At 37.6% G+C, this 24,424-nt stretch overlaps 1 protein-coding gene across 9 annotated transcripts in view; it reads right to left on the bottom strand.

The window, feature by feature from the left end:
• ANAPC10 (anaphase promoting complex subunit 10) overlaps window positions 1-24,424 on the bottom strand; it is a 262,048-nt gene that overhangs the window by 213,594 nt on the left and 24,030 nt on the right. For all 9 annotated transcript variants that reach the window (XR_007151768.1, XM_047857182.1, XM_047857170.1 and 6 more), the window contains exon 4: window positions 227-347. Coding sequence is in view for 8 of the 9 variants with exons in the window: in XM_047857182.1 (XP_047713138.1) it covers window positions 227-347 (121 nt within the window). In the remaining variant the exon portion in view is untranslated. The remainder of the gene's footprint in view (window positions 1-226; window positions 348-24,424) is intronic.

The following is a 24,424-nucleotide window of genomic DNA, read 5'->3' as shown; positions in this document are numbered from 1 at the left end:
CTGTATGTCTAAAAATTTCCATAATAAAACACTGGGAAAAAATTAAAATGACAATCAGAATTTAAAAAAAATTAAATATAAAAAATTTAAAATGTTTTCCTATATATTAATAATTTTCCATTTATATATTAACATTTTAATCTGTCTAATCTAAAGTCAAATGTAACCATTCTCTAAAGAGCAAGAGTTACAGGAAAACATATTTTTAAAAATGTGAAAGACATACCCGAATTTCTTGAAGATTGTGAAAATTATTTCCTACTCTGACCGAGATCTTGCTTGGAGTATAGCTTTCATCAGATTTGTAGTCTGCATAAATACATAATGTCTTCACTGTTGTTTTTCTTCTAAAAGCAATAAAATAAAAACATGTTCTTTATCACATGGGAAGATTATATCCAAAACATCTTCTGATCGCAGTTCACTCAAATGAGTACTTTAATCAACAATTTCCATTTCATTTCAACAATGATGAAAATGAAGAACAAGTAAAAATACAGATACACATTCATACAGGCATCTCTTATCTAGAACATGGTCAAGAACCAGATGTGAGTAAATTAAAAACAGTTGAGCTAAAATAGGTACCTTAACATGCAAACAGCATTAAGAATTTCAGTCCTCTTCATTTATGTTTTACACAAAAAAGTTACTCTAAAAAACTTGGTTTTTTTTTACTAGTTAATTACTTAATTTCCTATATCAATATTTGAAAATAACTAGCTAAGTAAGAAATTAAGTCCAACAAAACCAAAATCATTTATAACTTTATAATATATAAACATATATTACAGCACATATTGTACAATAATAGTGTAGTTTTAAAGGAAAATATATTATGTAATGCAAGAAATAAAATTCTGTTTTTAAAATATATATATATCTTAGGAAGAGAAGCAAAGACTATATAACACAAAATTAATCTCAGAAAAAAAAGCAAGTAGCCAAAAAACATGAAAATGTTTTAATCTCTAATCAAAGAAATATAAATTAAAATACATAGACATTAGTTTTCTTATCATATTAAAAAATACTAAAATGACTGATAATATCCAAATTTGATTAGAAAAAGTTAACTGTCATAATGAGCTGGTAAGGCACACAGCCTTTGACCCATGAATTCAACTTCTGAGAATACATTAAAAAACAAAAATAACACAAATACTTAAAAATGGATGCAGAAAAAATGTTTACCATCCTGGGGTTAAATTACTAAAAAATTATAAACTCAAATATCTACCTCAATAGGTAATTAGTTATATCTATTCAATGAAATCCTATATAACTATTTCAAATAATCACACACATATACAGGTTAGGTAAAAAGGCAGATTACAAAACAGTATATACAGAAGGACTGCATTTTGGGGAAAACAAAAAAAATTTTAAAGGCATATACACCTACATGTATGTATAGGTATACATTACATATATATATAAAAAGATGTAGATAGAATCATACAAAAACACTAAAAGGGACTATTTTGGTGGAACAGATCTATGAGAGAGCTTTATTTTTTTTTATGATTTATATATTTTTGGAATAATTTTTTTTTACATTAAGCATGTGCTATTTGGGTCATTAGGGGAAAAAAAAACACTAGACAATTTTAAACATCAACCAAAAAAACCCATTAAGAAGTCTATTTAAACATGCTTTAAAAGTTAAGTTCTGGTATAAACTGGCACTAACTTATTAACAATGAGCTCCTTGAACAGAAGTAGTCTGTGTCAAAAGTCAACCAATAAAAACAGCAGGGGATCTGTAGCTCTTAGTGTGGGGACCAAACTTCTATAGCCCAAGCTATTCATCAAAAACAAATGGGGAAAGTTAAGGACTTTTCTTCAAATAATAAAGACAGATCAAGATGTAAAACACTAAGTACCCAGGAATCGCTGACAGGATAAATACCATTACCAGGTTTTCAGAAGAGGCCAGAGGTATCAAACTGACATCTTTCTCTTTCTGTTGGGCCAGGAAGGAGACATGAGAGGAAGCAAGGGAAGAGGGGAAATTCTGAAGGGCATACAAAAGATCTTTTCCTGATGAGCCAGAAGCAGGCAGTAAAAGGTCTTTCTTATTATGGAGAGATCAAAGATCATGAAGATTACTCTTGAAGACTTTTGCTTTTCTTTTTTAACAAAAGCAGATCTAAAGAGCCAAGCTTTCCGCTGTTCAGAATAATTTTATCTCCAAGTTATGAAATTTAAGATAACTTAGTCACTGGAACATAAAAGATAATCAGGATGAGGTTAGAAAAGCAAAGAATAACAACAAAACAAATGATTATAAAGACAACAGCAACAAGTACAAAATAGCAAATGAACTTTGGCCCAGAAGCAAAGCTTTTTATGTATTATTTAATTCACTTCTCAACCTTGGATACAGAAGCCATTACCACCTTCATTTTACTGATTTAAAAAAAAAGCAACCAGTAACACTCAGGTTAATATTAACTGACTGAAGGTAAAAAAGCTAGTATGCAGGCAGGCACAGTTGAAGTTGAAAGATGTGTCTATCTGCTTCACATGACCTTAACACATATCACCTTGCTGTTAATTAATTATACTTAACTTACTCAACAATCATTGGTACCAATTTGCAGGAATATGTACGTGTCTGTAGTTCTTTAAATTTTATCTGCCGTAAGTTGGGATCCATGTATTCCCAGAAATCATATTTAATATGATAATCTGATTACATAATTATATAATTTCATTACATTTGCAAAAGAAACTGTGACCTCACGAAAAGTTTAAAAACTATTACTCTAAAATGTACCCATAAAGCCTTTTAAAATTATTTATCAATTTTATCTCGTGGTGAATGTAAAAACTAACACTGCACAGAAAACCATGCTATGTGTCAAATAGCAATGCATGTGGGAAGATTAAATGCGTAGATTATGAGACATCATGGCAGCTACTTAAATTGCTCAAATCATCATTATAATAATAATCACCATACTCTGTAAGCCAAGCATTGTGCTAAACATTTAGGGTGAAGTACTATAGGAAGGAAAGAGGGAGGGGGTAACATGTCCCCATTTCTGATGACATAAGTAACATTCCCAGCCTCGCTATTCCTCACCCATGACTCCCTTTCTGCTGAGAAAGAGCTGCTGGCAGGAGGTACACATTGACTTTGTTCCTTCATGCCACAAATTTAATAGAGGCAGGCTCTACCTGGTCTAGCACCTTCATAACTGGATGGGCAAGTCTGTTTAATTCTAGGGTTCAATATTAGCAAATACACTTAACTGTAGATGTAAGCCCCTTTCTCAAACATCAGCGTTGTCAGTTTTACAAGGGTGATACTTTGGTCTCCACCTGCTGACTCCTGAATAATTTTTCAATTCATTGGGAACCCATGAAATTGCAAGAGAAGACATTAGAGACAGACACTCCAGGTTGACAACCTAACAGCCCCTGTTCCCTTCTTTCTTTATGGCATTCTACTAAAAGACTATATTCCCTAGCTTCCCTTAAAGCTAGATATGACGACATGACTAAGTTATGGCCAATTAGATTTACACCAAATGACTGTATTTTATAAAGAAAGGTTTTTTTAAATTTTTAAAAAATTTCTTAATGTTTATTTTTTGAGCATGAGCAGGGGAGGGGAAAGGAGACAGGGAGACACAGAATCTGAAGCAGGCTCCAGGCTCTGAGCTGTCAGCACAGAACCCAATGCAAGGCTTGAACCCATGAACTGTGAGATTATGACCTAAGTTGAAGTTGGACACTTAACCAACTGAGCCACCCAGGCGCCCCTATAAATCAAGTTTTTAATGTTTATTTTTTTTATTTGCAAGAGAGAGAGAGAGGGCAGAGAGAGAGGGAGACACAGAAACCGAAGCAGGCTCCAGGCTCCAAGCTGTCAGCACAGAGTCCAACACAGGGCTCAAACCCACGAGCCATGAGATCATGACCTGAGCTGAAGTCGGACACTTAACCGACTGAGCCACCCAGATGCCCCAAGAAAGGTTTTTTTAAAGGAAGACATCCCCCTTTACCTTCTCCACCTACTCCTTCCTGCTACCTGGGATATGGACATAATGGGTAGAATTCCAATAGGCATCTTGAATCATGAGGTAACCTTGAGGACAGAACTCATGAACTAAGAATGGAAAGAGAAGGAATCTGGGTCTACAAAACACTGTAGGGCTACCATACCATTCCTGAATTGCCACGCTCCACTTATATGAAGAGGGAGAGAAAATAAATTCCCACCTTGTTTATTTATTTATTGGGGGGGGAGGGGCACAATCTCACAATTAGTGAGATCATGACCTGACCGACGCTCAACCAACTGAGTCACCCAGTCGCCCCTCCACTCTGTTTAAAGCACTGTTATTAGAAGCTCTATTACCAGTTCTCATGCCTATTTAATACATTATCATGTCCACACTACAGATGAGGAAACTGAGCTCAGATTCGGGTTAAGCAAACAGTCTCAATCACACATCTAGCTATGCAGAGCCAGAATCTGAATCCAGTTTGTGCCTGGTGGACTTAGCGATATGCTCCAGTGGGGAAGGAGGGCAGAGACCCAGGAGCCAGCAGATTGGTCTGAGGATCCTCTGGGTTGCAAGGGGCAAAACAATTCCCCTGCTTGCAGTGCACTTGGGAGAGGTGGCCCAGCCTCTCTGGGGGCAGAAGACATGGCAGCACCATTGAACTGCCCTGTTCACTAACATAGGAATGGGGACACTAGCTAAGGGCAGCAAACTTTGGCACCGGCCTTGTGCTGCACTTTCCCAAAAATTCCTAACCACTGTGAGGTCACGTGACTATTTTCTGGGACAAACCAGCCCTGGGCTACAGTGCAGTGAGATCCTCCCCCCACCCCAGGGGGTCAGTGAGTCTGTGCCTTGCAGATATCTAAAAGATGAAATAGCCACATGGACAGCTCAGAGGTAGGCAGGGTAAAGGTGGAGATATGGCAGAAGCTGGGGACAGAGGAGGAATGATTGTTTGCTCTTCTGTGAGTGCTTCCTGAAGAGTGAAAGGCGCAAACTCCCCCATCCGGGATGAAATAGGGGGAGATTGCCATTTTCACCCCACTCATCAGCTCAGTGAGCTAAACAGTGCCACCAAGTGGAGGCTGGAGCCACATACACCAAGCCCTGACTGCCCTGCAGGTACATCTCTACTAGGGCAAGTACACCTGAGAATCAGCTCAACAGGCCACACCCCCAGAAGACCAGCATAAACCCCTTGCACACACCAAGTCTACTGATCACAGAGTGCTGCAAAGCTTCAACTCTAAGGGAAACAGGACTTAACTTCCTTTCAGGGTTTTGGTTTTTTGTTTTGTTTTTTTTTTTTTGATACAGAAACAGCAATTTTTAAAATTTTACTATTACTATAATTGTTATTGTTATTATTATTATTTTGGATCAAGCTTCACTTAACAAGCAGACAAAAACACGCCCAGGATCTAGCTCCCCCTTTTTTTTTCCTTTCATCTCCAAAATGACAAGACAGAGGAATTCACCTCAAAGGAAAGAACAGGAAGAAGTGATGACCAGGGATTTAATAAAAACAGAGAAGATGTCTAAACTAGAATTTAAAACAACAACTGTAAGAATACTAGCTGGGCTTGAAAAAAGCAGGGAAGACACTAGAGAATCCCTTACTGCAGAAGTAAAGGAACTAAAATCTAGTCAGACCTAAGTTAAAAATACTATAACTTAGATGCAAGCCTGAATGGATGCCATAACAAAGATGGATGGATGAAGTAGAGAAACAAATCAGTGATACAGAAGATAAAATTATGGAAAATAATGAAGCTGAAAAGAAGAGGGAAAGAAAAGTTTCAATCACAAAGGTAGACTTAGGGAACTCAGAGACTTCTTAAGACATAGTAACATTTATATCACACGAGTCCCAGAAGATGAAGAGAGACAAAAAAGGGGCAAAGGTTTGAGAAAATTATAGCTGAAAATGTCCCTAATCTGAGTAAAGACACAGACATCGAAATCCAAGAAGCACAGAGAAGTCCCATTAAATTCAACCAAAACTGGGTGATGACCTAGACATATCATAGTCAAATTCACAAAATACACAGACAAGGAAAGAATCCTGAAAGCAGCAAAGGAAAAAAAGTCCTTAACCTACAAGGGAAAACAGATCAGATTCACAGCAGATATGTTCACAGAAATTTGGTAATTGAGAGGGAATGGCAGGATACATTCAACATGCTGAATGGGAAAAATATGCACCCAAGAATACTTTATCCAGCAGGGCTGTCATTCAGAATAGAAGGAGAGATAAAGTGTTTCCCAGACAAACAAAAACTAAAGAAGTTCATGACCACTAAACCAGCCCAGCAGGATATATTAAAGGGGACTCTCTGAGTGGGGAACAAAAGACCAAAGAAACAAAGATTAGAAAGGAACAGAGAACATTACCAGAAACACCAACTTTATAGGTAACATAATGGCAATAAATTCCTATCTTTCAAAAATCATTGAATGTAAATGCACTAAATACTCTAATCAAAAGATACTGTGTATCAAAATGGATTAAAAAAAAAACAAAAAACAAGACCCATCTACATGCTGCCTACAAGAGACTCAATTTAAACCTAAAGACACCTCTAGATTGAAAGTGAAGGGATGGAGAACCATCTATCATGTTCATGGACATCAAGAGAAAGCTGGAGTAGCCATATTTATATCAGACAAACTAGATTTTAAACCAAAGACCGTAACAAGGGATGAAGAAGAGCATTATATCACAATTAAGGGGTCTATATATTTAAAAGATCTAAAAATTATAAATATTGATGCCCCCAACTTGAGAGCACCCAAATATACAAGTCAATTAATAACAAACATGAAGAAACTCATTGGTAATAATACAATAATAGTAGGGGACTTTAACACCCTATTTACAACAATGGACAGATTATCCAGAAGAAAATCAACAAGGAAACTATGGCTTTGAATGACACACTGGACGATGGACTTAACAGATATATTTGGAACAGTTTATCCTAAAACAAGGGAATACACATTCTTTTGAAGTGCACATGGGACACTCTCTAGAAGAGATCACATACTGAGTCAAAGATCAGCCCTCAACAAATACAAAAAGACTGAGATTATACCATGCATATTTTCAGACCACAACGCTATGAAACTTGCAGTCAACCACAAGAAAAAATTTGGAAAGATCACAAATACATGGAGGCTAAATAATATTCTACTAAATAATGAATGGGCTAACCAGGAAATTAGAGAAGAAATAAAAAATAGATGGAAGCAAATGAAAACACGACAGTCCAAACCCTTTGGGATGCAGCAAAGGCAGTCCTAAGAGAAAAGTATATTGCAATACAGGTCTACCTCAAGAAGCAAGAAAAGTCTCAAATATACAACCTAACCTTAAACCTAAAAGACTAGAAAAGGAACAGCAAATAAAGCCTAAAGCCAGTAGGAGAAGGGAAATAATAAAGATTAGAGCAGAAGAAACAATATAGAAGCAAACAAAAAAACAGATCAACAAAATTAACAGCTGGCTCTTAGAAAGAATTAATAAAATTAATAAACCCCTAGCCAGACTTCTCAAAAGTAAGAGAAAGGACCCAAACAAATAAAATCACAAATGAAATAGAGATAACAACCAATATCACAGAAATACAATTATAAGAGAATATTATAAAAAATTATATGCCAACGAACTGGGCAATCTGGAAGAAATGGAAATAGAATATCAGAATAGAATGATTACAAGTAATGAAATTGAATTGGTAATCAAAAAACTACCAAAAAATAAAGTCTAGGACCAGATGGATTTACAAGTGAATTCTACCTGGTATTTATAGAAGAGTTAATACCAATTCTTCTCAAAGTGTTCCAAAAAAGAGACATGGAAGGAAAACTTCCAAACTCCTTCCACAACGCCAGCATTACCTTGATACCAGATAAGACAAAGACACCACTAAAAGGGAGAATTACAGGCCAATATCCCTGATGAACCTGGATACAAAAATTCTCGACAAGATACTAGCAAGTCAAATTCAACAGTACATTAAAAGAATTATTCACCACGATCAAGTGGGATTTGTAGGACAGTAGAAAGAAATTCCACTTGATCATGGTTCACTATCAGCTCAATGTTTGCACATCAATCAACATGATACACCACATTAATACAAGAAAGGGTAAGAACCATATACTCCTCTCAGGAGATACAGAAAACCCATTTGAAAAACTAGCATCCATGCTTGATAAAAACCCTCAACAAAGTAGGGATAGATGGAACATACCTCAACATCACAAAAGCCATATATGAAAGACCCACAGCTAATACCATCCTCAATGGGGAAAAACTTGAGAGCTTTTCCTATATAGTCAGGAACAAAACAAGGATGTCCACTCTCACCATTACTATTTAACATAGTGCTGGAAGTCTTAGCCTCAGCAATCAGACAACAAAATGAAATAAAAGGCATCTAAATTGGTAAGGAAGAAGTCACACTTACACTGTTTGCAGATAACATGATATTCTCTGCAGAAAACCTGAAAGACCCCACCAAAAAATTGCTAGAACTAATATATGTATTCAGCAAAGCCACAGGTTATAAAATCAACATACAGAAATCCACTGCATTTGTATACACCAATAACGAAGCAGCAGAAAAATAAATCAAGGAATCAATCCCATTTATAATTGCACCAAAAACCATAAGATACCTAGGAATAAACCTAACCAAAGAGTTAGAGATCTGTATTCTGAAAACTGTAGAATGCTTACGAAGGAAATTAAGGAGGATGCAAAGAAATGGAAAAACATTCCATGCGCATGGATTACAAGAACAAACATTGTTAAAATGTCTAAATTACCCAAAGCAACTTACACATTCAATGCAATCCCTATAAAAATACCACCAGCATTCTTCACAGAGCTAGAACAAACAATTCTAAAATCTGTATGGAACCAGGAAAGACCCCATATAGTCCTGAAAGACCCCAAAGCAATCCTGAAAAAGAAAACCAAAGTTGGAAGCATCATGATTCCTAACTTCAAGCTGTATTACAAATCTGTAGTCATTAAGGCAGTATGGTACTGGCACAAAAACAGACACATAGATCAATGGAACAGAATAGAAAACCCAGAAATGGACCCACAACCATAAGGTCAACTAATCTTCAACAGAGCAGGAAAGAATATACAATGGAAAAAAGATGGTGTCTTCAACAAATGGTGCTGGGAAAACAACATCAACATGCATAAGAATGAAACTGGACCACTTTCTTACACCATACACAAAAATAAATTCAAAATGGATGAAAGACCTAAATGTGATGCGGGAATCCATCAAAATTCTAGAGGACAACACAAGCAGCAGTCTTTCCGACCTCAGCCGGAGCAATTTTTTACGGACACATTGCCAGAGGCCAACAGAGACAAAAGCAAACATGAACTATTCTCGGACTTCATCAAGATAAAAAAACTTCTGCATAGCAAAGGAAACAATCAACAAAACTAAAAGGTAACCTACAGAATGGGAAAAGATATTTGCAAATGACCTGTCTGACAAAGGGTTAGTATCTAAAATCTATAAAGAACTTATCAAACAAAGATAGTCCAGTTAAGAAATGGATAGAAGACATGAATAGACACTTTCCAAAGAAGACATCCAGATAACTAACAGACACATGAAAAGATGCTCAACATCACTCATCATCAGGGAAATACAAATCAAAACCACACTGAGATATACTTCACACCAGTCAGAGTATCTAAAACTAACAACTCAGGAAACAACAGATGTTGGCAAGGATGTGGAAAATGGGACCCCTCTTGCACTATTGGTAGGAATGCAAACTGGGGCAGCCACTCTGGAAAACTATATGAAGGTTTCTCAAAAAGTAAAAAATAGAACCATCCTATGATACAGCAATTGAACTACTAGGTATTTACTCAAAGGATACAAAACTACAGATTGAAACAGGTACATACACCTCAATGTATAGCAGCATTATCAACAATAGCTAAACTATAGAAAGAGCTCAAATGTCCATCAACTGATGAATGGGTAAGGAAGATGTGCTACATATAGACACTGGAATATTACTCAGCCAGCAAAAAGAATGAAATCTTTACATTTGCAATGGCGTGGAAAGAGCATGATACATGCTAGGTGAAATAAGTCAGTCAGGGAAAGGCAAGTACCATATGATTTCACTCACTGTGGAATTCAAAAAAGCAAAACAGATGAACATAAAGTGGGGGGGAAACAAGGAGAGAGAGAGGGAAAGTCACCATAAGGGACTCTTAATGATAGAGAACTGAGGGTTGATGGAAAGAGATGGGCGGGGTGTGGGCTAGATGGGTGATGGGTAATAAGGAGGACAGTTGTTAAGATGAGCACTGGGAGTGGGACATAAGTGATAAATCATCGAATTCTATTCCTGAAACCAATATTGTACTGTATGTTAACTAACTATAATTTAAGTAAAAATTAAAAAAATAATCAGCTAACATAACAGAAGATTTGAGAGGGCCCCGAGCCCTCCATAGGGATGATCACCAGATGTCCATGGACAGCTCAGAAAGAAAACCCACATGAACGGGTATGTATTAATTTTCATGGAAGATGCTTTTTAGCTTCCATCATATTCTCAAAGGAGTCAGAACTTCCCCTCAGTTATACACCACTGTTCTGAAGAAGTGTCCTGAGATGATAGAATTAAAAGAGAAAATATAAATACCTACATGTATATAGCAAACCATTCAAAACTTTGTGGCCTAGGGGCACCTGAGTGGCTCTGTCAGTTAAGCATCGGACTTCGGTTTAGGTTATGACCTCTCAGCTCGTGGGTTCAAGACCTGTGTCAGGCTCTATGCTGACAGCTCAGAGCCTGGAGCCTGCTTTGGATTCTGTGTTTCTGTCTCTCTCTGCCCCTCCCCCACTCATGCTCTGTCTCTGTCTTTCAAAAATAAATAAACATTAAAAAAAACTTTCTGGCTTAAAAAATAATCATTATTTTATGAATCTGGAATTTGGGCAAGGCTCAGAAGGGAAGTTCTACACAGCATCAGGTGTGACAACTTGACTTGAGATCTAAAGGATCTGCTTCCAAGATGATTCACTAATATGGAAAGAAAGCTGGTACTGGTTGTTAGATGAGAGCTTAGCTAAGGCTTTGACTTTTGATTCATTTTTTCATGGGCTTCTCCACTTGATGTGGGTTTTCTCACAGCAAGGCAAATGGTTATCACATAAAAGAGAGAAAACAAGGCAGAAGTTATACACGTTTTATGACTTAGCATTAGAAATGACAGTGTCATAATACCTTTACCATCAAGCAAGAGATCCACAAGGGCCTGACCCATTTCAATTGAGGAGACACAGATGCCATGTCTTGATTAGGCAGCAGCAAAGTTGTAGAAGAGCATGTGTATTAGAAAGTAATATTGTGAGCATACTGGAAAATATAGCCTGCCTTAAAGATGTTCAAAGAATTAAAAGAAAACATGAGCATAATGTGGAAAGATGAAAAATACTTTTTTAAATGGAATTTGTGGACATGGAAAACAATCTGACACAAGAAATTCACTGGATGGGATTAACAGCATTTTAAACACTGCAGAAGATCATGAACATAATGATATAACTCTAGAAACTCTCCAAAATAAACCATAGAAAACAAAGAGCTCTCATCCCTCATTAAAATAAAGAGAAAAATAGAGGCGCCTGGGTGGCTTAGTCTGTTGAGCAACTGATTTCGGCTCAGGTCATGATCTCGTGGTTCATGCGTTCGTGCCCCACATCAGGTTCTATGCTGACAGCTCAGACCTCTTTCTCTGACCGTCCCCCACTTGCACTCTGTCGCCCTCTGTCTCAAAAATAAATAAACATTACAAAGGAAATAAATAAAATAAATAAATAGAATAATAGTATAAAGCAGACTAACATGTATGAGTCCCAGGGGGAAAAAATGGGGTAAATAGAAAGCATTTGAAAAAATTATAGCCAAAATGTTTCCAAATTTGATAAAAACTACCCACAGATTCAAGAAGGTCAATGAACTCTAAAAGGATAAACATAAAGAAATCCATATAATGATAAGTCATAATCACACTGCTTAAAAAAAATAGTGATAAAAAAAATCTTAAAATCTGTGGTGGGGACATGGGGAGACACATTAAATACAGAAAAACAAAGATAAGACAACAAACTTCATATCAGAAATAATGATGAACAGCATCTTTAAAGTGTTAAAGGAAAGAAACAACCTAGAATTCAATACCCAGTGAAAGATTTTTTTTTTTTTAATTTTTTTTTTCAACGTTTATTTATTTTTGGGACAGAGAGAGACAGAGCATGAACGGGGGAGGGGCAGAGAGAGAGGGAGACACAGAATCGGAAACAGGTTCCAGGCTCTGAGCCATCAGCCCAGAGCCCGACGCGGGGCTCGAACTCACAGACCGCGAGATCGTGACCTGGCTGAAGTCGGACGCTTAACCGACTGCGCCACCCAGGCGCCCCGAAAGATTATTTTTTAAATGAAGACAAAACATTTTCAAACAAAAGCTGTGAGAATTGATCACCAATAAATTTGCATTATGAGTAATGTTAAAGAAAGTTCTTTAGAAGGAAAGAAAATACCAGACAGAAATGTGAATCTATGAAAAAGAATAAAGAGCACTGTAAATGATAAATATGTGAGCAAACACAAAACATTTTTCACATTTAAAAAGTTTTCTAAAGATACTTTAAAGCAATATGTTTTGGGCTTTGTAACAAATGTAGAAATAAAGTAAATGACAATAGCAGCATAAACGAAAATGTGAAAATAGGAGTAAAGAGTAGTAAGATTCTTGTATTTTATGTGAAATGTTGTATTATTTGAAGGTAGACTGTGATAAGTTGAAGATGCGTATTGTAAATCTCAGAACTACTACTCACATTCTAAAACTTAACATTAGATAAAGAAAGACATACACTTCATAAGCTAATAGTAAAGATCAATAAAATTGATAAATCTCTAGCTAGTCTGACCAGGGAAACCAAAAAGAGAAATGATAAAAAATATCAACACCAGGTATAAAAGAAAAGATAGGGGCACGTGGGTGGCTCAGTTGGTTAAGCTTCTTCCAATTCTTGATTTCGACTCAGGTCATGATCTTGAAGTTGTGAGTTTGAGCCCTGCATCAGGCTCTGTGCTGACAGCATGGAAGTCTGCTTGGGGTTCTCTCTCTCCCTCTTTCTCTGCCTCTCCTGCACTCTATCTCTACCTTAAAATAAACTTTTTTAAAAAAAGAGAGAAAGGAAGGAAGAAAAGAAATAAGGAAGGAAATAAGTGTTGGCATGGATTTAGAGAAACTGGATGGCTTGTATAGTGCTGGTGGTGTGAGGCAGGTGGGTTGTAAAATGGTGCAGCTGCTGTGGAAATCAGTATGGCGGTACCCAAAAAACCAAACACAGAATTACCATTGATCAGGCAATTCCACTTCTGAGTATACACACAAAAATAACTTGTACATTCATGTTCACAGCAGCGTTATTAACAATAGCCATAGGGTGAAAATAATCCAAATGTCCATCGGTAAATGAAGGGATTAACAAAATGTGGTATAGTCATACAAGAGAATATTATTCAGACTTAAAAGGGAATGAAATTCTGACACATGCTACATGGGTGGACCTTGAACACATACGCTAAGTTAAGCTAGATACCAAAGGACAAATATTATATGATTGCATTTACATGAGATGCCTAAAACAGTTAAATACATAGATCAAATACAGATTAATACAGAAAAAGAAAAACAGTTAAATACAGAGAAAGATAAGTAAAACAGTGTTGATCATGAACTGGGGAAAGGAGGGGGTGGAGAGTTACTGTTCAATGAGTGCAGAATTTGGGTTTGGGATGATAAAAAGTTCTAGAGATGGATAGTGGTGACAGTACCACAATGTGAATGCAATTTATGCCACTAAACTATACACTTAAAAATGGTATATCTTATGTATATTTTATAATTTAAAAATCAATGAAATCACCATCTCAACAGACTAAAGAAGAAAAACCATATGATCACATAAATAGATGCAGAAATGGCATTTGAGAAATTCCAACACCTATTCACTAAAAAAAGCCTCAGCATACTAGAAACTTCATCAGCCTGAATAGAACTTCATCAACCTGATAACCTGGCAGGTTATATTAGTTTCTGTCTAGTAAGAAAGAACAGTCCTCTGCAGGAAGCTAGAGGTATCACCAGAGGCCTAGGATTTGAGGAAGGAGTAAATGATAAATGCACCTTCATCAAAAGAATTGCAGGTGAATTATCCATAGCATTAAGTGATTGTGGAACTAGATTCAACCCACAAAAGCATCCATAAGATAGAGTTAGCTTTAAAACATACAGTCAAGTAACGAGAGCACCAACGCTAGATCATCAAGATAGAACTGGCAATTGTAAGTTTCCCTCCTCCACTCCCATACTAGCAGGCTTGGGGAGTTCAGAAATTAATTAAGAATTCAGAAGAAGACAAATAAAAGCTAGGTAGGGAAAGAAAAGCAAACCACACCTTCTTCCAATTACAACAGATTGAAGCTTAAGGAGAGGAAGAAACCTTAAAAGGAACTTTAAAGCAAGTCTGAGGCTTTCACTATTAGTCAGGATGGCTAGCTTATCACTATAGCTAGGATGAAATGTTTTAATTTCTAAATTTTGCTATTTGAAGACATTTTTAATTTCTCTGTTTTTCTATTTGAAATGAAGAAAGAAATGTTTATACTACCCCAAAATGTCATACTAACAGCCAGGAGGATTCTCATCCAGGGCAAAGAAAGAATGTGCCCCTAATTTAAAAGGACAATGAAGTATAAAAGTAAACGCTACCTTGTGATTATGCACTTCAAGTCCATCTTGACACATCGATAATACATACCAATTATTACTAAAATCTACATGCTCAACTAGCCAAGGGACTGCTACAAGAATTAAAAGTTGTTTATTTTCTGTGAAGGAAAGAATATCTAAGGAGTCAAAAATTCTGTTTCAACTTAACAGAATACAGTTGACCCTTGAAGAGCATGAGTTTGAACTGCATGGTCCACTCATACTCAGATTTTTTTCAACAAACACAGTATAGGACTGCAAATGTATTTTCCTTATGATTTTCTTAATAACATTTTTTCTAGCTTTACTGTAAGGATATAGTGCATAATACACATAACATACATGATATGTGTTAATCAACTATGTTATTGATAAGGATTCCAGTCAACAATAAGCTATTACTAGTTAAGTTTTTGGGGATTCAAAAGTTACACGCAAATTTTCAACTGCGCAGGAGAGTCCCTAACCCCTGTGCTGTTCAAGGGCCAACTGTATAAAATCCCAATTGAACCTCTTTCAAGCTTATTTGTAATTTAATTTTTTCAACACAGTAAGTGTTAAATTAGTGCATAATATACTCACAAACACAATATGAAAATCAAATGGAAGAAAGTTGAGCATGGGACTTACATAATGGAGGTATGAAAGTTGGCTCCTAAGAACAAAAAAAAGTTACCCCATCCTAAATTGTATCACGTTTTAGTCATAATCCTTGACAGTAAATTGCTAACATTTCCTTTAATTTTTTTTCATTCATAACTCAAAGTGTAGTTGACTGGTAAAGTCCAAAAAATATCCAGTTGAGGTTGACAATTTCTAATGTAGTTGCAATTGTCTTTAGCTTAGTACCTATTTTTTAAAATTAATTTCTTTATTTTGAGAGAGATAGAGCACAAGTGGGGAGAGGCAGGCAGAGAATCCCAAACATGCTCCTTGCTGTCAGTGCAGAGCCCAATGCGGAGCTCAATCTCATAAACCATGAGATTGTGACCTGAGCTGAAACCAAGAGTCAGACACCTAACTAACTAAGCCATCCAGGCACCCCCCTACTACTTATTATTTTTTTAACGGCATCAGCACTTTGATTTTTCCATTTGCTCTGCTTTTTGAAAATAAGGGAGAGGGACACTGGGCTCACCGCGTCCTGTGGATCACTTAGATTCCACCCACACGTGCCTAAATAACGCAGAAAATCGCCAGAAGACTAGCAGAACGGATTCTCTGGAGGCAAGCATGGACGAGAGGCCCACGGAAGAGGGTATGAAGGGTGGAGAGGCCATGCGCACTCCACGGACTGGCGGGAGGGAGCCGGGCAGAGGGGCAGCCGCCGGCCAAGCAGAGGCCCCGAGTCTGGCTTGCAAAAGCAGAGGGGCCGGACGGAGTGTGTTCTGACAGCAAGCGGGACTTAACATCTGGAAGGTTATAAGTTAACAGCTCTGCTCGGAAACAGGAGGGCTGGAGGACAACGAGAGGGAGAGTTGTTGAGCCCCGGACAACACAGCAAAGCGTGGCGGGGAACAAAGTCGCTCGCCAGCGCCATCTCCCTCGCCCATCCCCCAGCCAAAATCCCAAAGGGAACCAGTTCCTGCCAGGGAACTTGCCTGCACCGCGCAAACACCCAAGGCTGTGCTTCTGTGGATCCATCCCTCCAGCGGCAGGTCTGACTCCCTCCCGGTGCCGCAGGGCCCCTCCCGAAGCGGATCTCTGAAGGAAAAGGGAGCTGAGCCTGCCCCTCCCGCCCCTGTGCACCCTGCTGATCCACCCCAGCTAATACACCAGATCCCCAGCACCTCAAGCCTGGCAGTGTGCAAGTAGCCCAGATGGGCCATGCCACCCCACAGTGAATCCTGCCCCTAAGAGAGGGGAAGAGAAAATACACATCAGTCTGACTGTGGCCCCAGTGGTGGGCTGGGGGCAGACATCAGGTCTGACTGCGGCCCCACCCACCAACACAAGTTATTCAAGACAGCACAGGGGAAGTGCCCTGCAGTTCCTCACCACTCCAGAGACTATCCAAAATGACGAAACGGAAGAATTCCCCTCAAAAGAATCTCCAGGAAATAACGACAGCTAACTAACTGATCAAAAACAATTTAAACAATATAACAGAAAGTGAATTTAGAAAAATAGTCATAAAATTAATCGCTGGGCTTGAAAACAGTATAAAGGACAGCAGAGAATCTATTGCTACAGAGATCAAGGGATTAAGGAACAGCCAGGAGGAGCTAAAAAATGCTATTAATGCGCTGCAAAATAAAATGGAGACGACCACAGCTCGGACTGAAGAGGCACAGGAGAGAATAGGTGTACTAGAAGATAAAATTATGGAAAAAGAGGAAGCTGAGAAAAAGGGAGATAAAAAAAATCCAGGAGTATGAGGGGAAAATTAGAGAACTAAGTGATGCACTAAAGAGAAATAATATACGCATAATTGGTATTCCAGAGGAGGAAGAGAGAGGGAAAGGTGCTGAAGGGGTACTTGAAGAAATAACAGCTGAGAACGTCTCTGATCTGGGGAAGGAAAAAGGCACTGAAATCCAAGAGACACAGAGAACTCCCTTCAGACGTAACTTGAATCGATCTTCTGCACGACATATCATAGTGACACTGGCAAAATACAAGGATAAAGAGAAAATACTGAAAGCAGCAAGGGATAAACATGCCCTAACATACAAAGGGAGACCTATAAGACTCGTGACTGATCTCTCTACTGAAACTTGGCAGGCCAGAAAGGAATGGCACGAGATCTTCAATGTGATGAACAGAAAAAAATATGCAGCCGAGAATCCTTTATCCAGCAAGTCTGTCATTTAGAATAGAAGGAGAGATAAAGGTCTTCCCAAACAAACAAAAACTGAAGGAATTCGTCACCACTAAACCAGCCCTACAAGAGATCCTAAGGGGGATCCTGTGAGACAAAGTACCAGAGACATCGCTACACGCATGAAACATACAGACATCACAATGACGCTAAACCCATATCTTTCTATAATAACACTGAATGTAAATGGATTAAATGCGCCAACCAAAAGACATAGGGTATCAGAATGGATAAAAAAACAAGACCCATACATTTGCTGTCTACAAGAGACTCATTTTACACCTGAGGACACTTTCAGATTGAAAGTGAGGGGATGGAGAACTATTTATCATGCTACTGGAAGTCAAAAGAAAGCTGGAGTAGCCATACTTTTATCAGACAAACCAGACTTTAAATTAAAGGGTGTAACAAGAGACGAAGAAAGGGATTATATAATAATTACAGGGTCTATCCATCAAGAAGACCTAACAATTATAAATGTCTATGCACCGAATACGGGAGCCCCCAAATATATAAAACAATTACTCATAAACATAAGCAACCTTATTGATAAGAATGTGGTGATTGCAGGGGACTTTAACACTCCACTTACAGAAATGGATAGATCATCTAGACACACGGTCAATAAAGAAACAAGGGCCCTGAATGATACATTAGATCAGATAGACTTGACAGATATATTTAGAACTCTGCATCCCAAAGCAACAGAATATACTTTCTTCTCGAGTGCACATGGAACATTCTCCAAGATAGATCACATACTGGGTCACAAAACAACCCTTCATAAGTATACAAGAATTGAGATCATACCATGCATACTTTCGGACCACAATGCTATGAAGCTTGAAATCAACCACAGGAAAAAGTCTGGAAAACCTCCAAAAGCATGGAGGTTAAAGAACACCCTACTAAAGAATGAGTGGGTCAACCAGGCAATTAGAGAAGAAATTAAAAAATATATGGAAACAAACGAAAATGAAAATACAACAATCCAAACGCTTTGGGATGCAGCGAAGGCAGTCCTGAAAGCAAAATACATTGCAATCCAGGCCTATCTCAAGAAACAAGAAAAATCCCAAATACAAAATCTAACCACACACCTAAAGGAAATAGAAGCAGAGCAGCAAAGACACCCCAAACCCAGCAGAAGAAGAGAAATAATAAAGATCAGAGCAGAAATAAACAATATAGAATCTAAAACAACCGTAGAGCAGATCAATGAAACCAAGAGTTGGTTTTTTGAAAAAATAAACAAAATTGATAAACCTCTAGCCAGGCTTCTCAAAAAGAAAAGGGAGATGACCCAAATAGATAAAATCATGAATGATAATGGAATTATTACAACCAATCCCTCAGAAATACAAGCAATTGTCAGGGAATACTATGAAAAATTATATGCCAACAAACTGGACAACCTGGAAGAAATGGACAAATTCCTCAACACCCACACACTTCCAAAACTCAAACAGGAGGAAACAGAAAGCTTGAACAGGCCCATAACCAGCAAAGAAATTGAATCAGTTATCAAAAATCTCCCAACAAGTAAGAGTCCAGGACCAGATGGCTTCCCTGGGGAATTCTACCAGACATTTAAAGCAGAGATAATACCTATCCTTCTAAACCTATTCCAAAAAATAGAAAGGGAAGGAAAACTTCCAGACTCATTCTATGAAGCCAGTATTACTTTGATTCCTAAACCAGACAGAGACCCAGTAAAAAAAGAGAACTACAGGCCAATATCCCTGATGAATATGGATGCAAAAATTCTCAATAAGATACTAGCAAATCGAATTCAACAGCATATAAAAAGAATTATTCACCATGATCAAGTGGGATTCTATTCCTGGGATGCAGGGCTGGTTCAACATTCGCAAATCAATCAATATGATACATCACATTAATAAAAAGAAAAGAACCATGTGATCCTGTCAATTGATGCAGAAAAAGCATTTGACAAAATTCAGCATCCTTTCTTAATAAAAACCCTCGAGAAAGTCAGGATAGAAGGAACATACTTAAACATCATAAAAGCCATTTATGAAAAGCCCACAGCTAATATCATCCTCAATGGGGAAAAACTGAGAGCTTTCCCCCTGAGATCAGGAACACGACAGGGATGTCCACTCTCACTGCTGTTGTTTAACATAGTGTTGGAAGTGCTAGCATCAGCAATCAGACAACAAAAGGAAATCAAAGGCATCAAAATTGGCAAAGATGAAGTCAAGCTTTCACTTTTTGCAGATGACATGATATTATACATGGAAAATCCGATAGACTCCACTAAAAGTCTGCTAGAACTGATAACATGAATTCAGCAACGTTGCAGGATACAAAATCAATGTACAGAAATCAGTTGCATTCTTATACACTGATAATGAAGCAACAGTAAGACAAATTAAGAAACTGATCCCATTCACAATTGCACCAAGAAGCACAAAATACCTAGGAATAAATCTAACCAAAGATGTAAAAGATGTGTATGCTGAAAACTATCGAAAGCTTATGAAGGAAATTGAAGAAGATATAAAGAAATGGAAAAACATTCCGTGCTCATGGATTGGAAGAATAAATATTGTTAAAATGTCAATACTACCCAAAGCTATCTACACATTCAGTGCAATCCCAATCAAAATTGCACCAGCATTCTTCTCGAAGCTAGAACAAGCAATCCTAAAATTCATATGGAACCACAAAAGGCCTGAAATAGCCAAAGTAATTTTGAAGAAGAAGACCAAAGCAGGAGGCATCACAATCCCAGACTTTAGCCTCTACTACAAAGCTGTCATCATCAAGACAGCATGGTATTGGCACAAAAACAGACACATACACCAATGGAATAGACTAGAAACCCCAGAACTAGACCCACAAACGTATGATCAACTCATCTTTGACAAAGCAGGAAAGAACATCCAATGGAAAAAAGACAGCCTCTTTAACAAATGGTGCTGGGAGAACTGGACAGCAACATGCAGAAGAATGAAACTAGACCACTTTCTTACACCATTCACAAAAATAAACTCAAAATGGATAAAGGACCTGAATGTGAGACAGGAAACCATCAAAACCCTAGAGGAGAAAGCAGGAAAGGACCTCTCTGACCTCAGCCGCAGCAATTTCTTATTTGACACATCCCCAAAGGCAAGGGAATTAAATGCAAAAATGAACTACTGGGACCTTATGAAGATAAAAAGCTTCTGCACAGCAAAGGAAACAACCAACAAAACTAAAAGGCAACCAACGGAATGGGAAAAGATATTTGCAAATGACATATCAGACAAAGGGCTAGTATCCAAAATCTATAAAGAGCTCACCAAACTCCACACCCAAAAAACAAATAATCCAGTGAAGAAATGGGCAGAAAACCTAATTAGACACTTCTCTAAAGAAGACATCCAGATGGCCAACAGGCACATGAAAAGATGCTCAACATCGCTCCTCATCAGGGAAATACAAATCAAAACCACACTCAGGTATCACCTCACGCCAGTCAGAGTGGCCAAAATGAACAAATCAGGAGACTATAGATGCTGGAGAGAATGTGGAGAAACGGAACCCTTTTGCACTGTTGGTGGCAATGCAAACTGGTGCAGCCACTCGGGAAAACAGTGTGGAGGTTCCTCAAAAAATTAAAAATAGACCTACCCTATGACCGAGCAGTAGCACTGTTAGGAATTTATCCAAAGGATACAGGAGTGCTGACTCATAGAGGCACTGTACCCCAATGTTTATAGCAGCACTCTCTACAATAGCCAAATTGTGGAAAGAGCCTAAATGTCCATCAACTGACGAATGGATAAAGAAATTGTGGTTTATATACACAATGGAGTACTACGTGGCAATGAGAAAGAATGAAATATGGCTCTTTGTAGCAAAGTGGATGGAACTGGAGAGTGTTATGCTAAGTGAAATAAGCCATACAGAGAAACACAGATACCACATGTTTTCACTCTTATGTGGATCCTGACAAACTTACCAAAATTTCTCATGCGGGAGGGGAAGGGGAAGGGGAAAAAAAAGGAAAAAAAAAAAAAAAAAGAGAGAGGGAGGGAGCCAAAACATAAGAGACTCTTAAAAACTGAAAAAAACTGAGGGTTGATGGGGGGTGGGAGGGAGGGGAGGGGGATGATGGGCATTGAGGAGGGCATCTTTTGGGATGAGCACTGGGTGTTGTATGGAAACCAATTTGACAATAAATTTCATATATTAAAAAAAAAGAAATTAAGGGAGAAATGCAATAAACTATTCACTAATTGCACAACTGCCTTTTTACAAAGATGTCTGAGTGCTGAAACCACAGTGCCGCCACAAGATAGGTCTTAGTGTTCATCTGTTAACTAGTACTTTTTAAAAACCTAAAACTAATCAACAGAGATGACTGAGCAGAAAGTATAGACATTATAAAACGCAAATTGAGGGACATTCGTTAACATAACTGGTCTAGGGGCACCTGTGTGGCTCAGTCAGTTAAGCCTCCAACTTCCACCCAGGTCACGATCTCATAGTTCATGAGTTTGAGTCCTGGATCAGTCTCTGCAGTAAGGAGCTTGCCTGGAATTCTCTCTTTCCCTGTCTCTCTGCCTCTCCCCCACATTCTGTCTCTCAAAATAAATAAATAAACTTTTTAAGAAATGTATTAAAAATAAATAAAACTAAATAACTGGCCTATTATCTTTAAAAGTGCCAAGATCATGAAAGTTAAGAGTGAAGAAATGTTCCAAATTAAAAGAGACTAAAGAGACGTGACATCCAAATTGGACCTGTGATTCAACTCTACTGGCACAATTGGTAGAACAGGAATGGGGCTGTAGAATTAAATGTATCAATGTTAATTTTCTAAGGATGTATTATGGTTATGTAGGAGAATGCCTTTGTTTATAGGAATGACATACAAAAACATTCTGAAGAGCTGAAATATATATTGGTAACTTACTCTGAAATGATTTAGAGGAAAAAAACTTGTACGATACTTGCAACTTTTCTCTAAGTAGGAGATTGTTTCAAAATTCTTAATCAACTTCCCTTTTTGTAAAACACTTGTTTAAAAATGTGTTCCTCGAGGCACTTGGGTTGATCAGTCGGTTAAGTGTCCAATTCTTAATTTTAGCTCAGGTCATGACCTCACAGTTCATGACTTCAAGTCCGGCATCAGGCAACACACTGGCAGTGCAGAGCCTGCTTGGCATTCTCTCTCTCCCTTTCTCTCTGCCCTTCCCTTGCTTGCATTTTCTCTCTCTCTCTTTCAAAATAAAAAATAATAGATAAAAAAATAATTTTAAAAATTTTTAATAAAATAAAAAAAGAAGAAGAAAAAGTGTTCCTCAAAACCTTGGGTTTCCCTAGTGACATCAAGGGCTGAGTTAAGCATGGAGGGCCTTAAGTTCCTGAGTGTTTTAATAAGCTTGAGAAACAGCTGAATACTAATTACAAAATGTTTTTTAAGTCTAGACTGCTAGATCACATCCACCCTCTGTAACTGCATAGGGTGTGGCCTGAACAAATTACTTAATTTTTCTAAGTTTTAGTTTCTTCATCTGTAAAATAAGAAAAATGATAGTGCCTACAGCTTACAAAGATATTTGGAGGACCACTTAAAAATGATATATATCAACAACTATTTAACGCCTGATAAATTTCACAGATTTTTTAAAATTATTTGTTCAATATGCTAGCCTTCCATATAAAATTGTATTTGTAAAAAAAAAAAAGCCTGCTATTCTAATATAATACAATTAAATTAGGACACTCATTATATCAGTTTTAAGTGATAAACTTTGTTGTCATGGAAAAAATTTGCTCTAGGCTATACAGTATAATGGTTAAAAGCACAAGTTCTCAGGTCAGAGCACTTGCCTTCAGTTGCAATTCTGCCACTCATTTGCTGTGTGATCTTGGCAAGTTAATTTATCTAAGAATAAAAATAGCTGTAGAGCAATAACACTACCAAGAATTTATCCAAAGGATCCAGGAGTGCTGATTCATAGGGTCACATGCACCCCAATGTTTATAGCAGCGCTATCAACAATAGCCAAATTATGGAAAGAGCCCAAATATCCATTAACTGATGAATGGATAAAGAAGATGTGGTACATATATATAATAGAATACTACTCGGCAATGAAAATGAATGAAATCTTGCCATTTGCAACAATATGGATGGAACTGAAGAGTATCATGCTAAGTGAAATAAGTCAGAGAAAGACAGATATCACATGTTTTCACTCATATGTGTAATTTGAGAAACTTAACAGAGGACCAGGGGGGAAGGGAACGGAAAAAAAAAATAGTTACAAACAAAGAGGGAGGCAAACCATAAGAGACTCTTAAATACAGAGAACAAATTGAGGGTTGATGGAGGGGGGAGGGGTAATGGGTGATGGGCATTAAGGAGGGCACTTGTTAGGATGAGCACTGGGTGTTGTATGTAAGTGATGAATCATGGGAACCTACTCCTGAAGCCAAGAGCACACTGTATACAGTGCATGTTAGCTAACTTGACAATAAATTATATTTAAAAAAAGAAAAAAATTGCTGTAGAGGTTAAATGAAACGAATGCATAAGGCTTTTTAGCAAAGTATCTGATATTTTTAGTCTTTAAAAAAATATTAGGTGCTGTTTTTATTTCTGGCATGTACATATTTAATACACAAGGGCAATAGTTGGCATACTACACCCCAGTGGGTGAACTCTGCCCGCCTCCTACTTTTGTTAAGATCAAGTTTATTAGAAAAGCT

Source organism: Prionailurus viverrinus, chromosome B1, assembly GCF_022837055.1.
Source record: "Prionailurus viverrinus isolate Anna chromosome B1, UM_Priviv_1.0, whole genome shotgun sequence".
NCBI lineage: Eukaryota > Metazoa > Chordata > Mammalia > Carnivora > Felidae > Prionailurus > Prionailurus viverrinus.
Note: the sequence above shows the minus strand (reverse complement) of the source record. Positions and strands in the feature narration are given on the sequence as shown.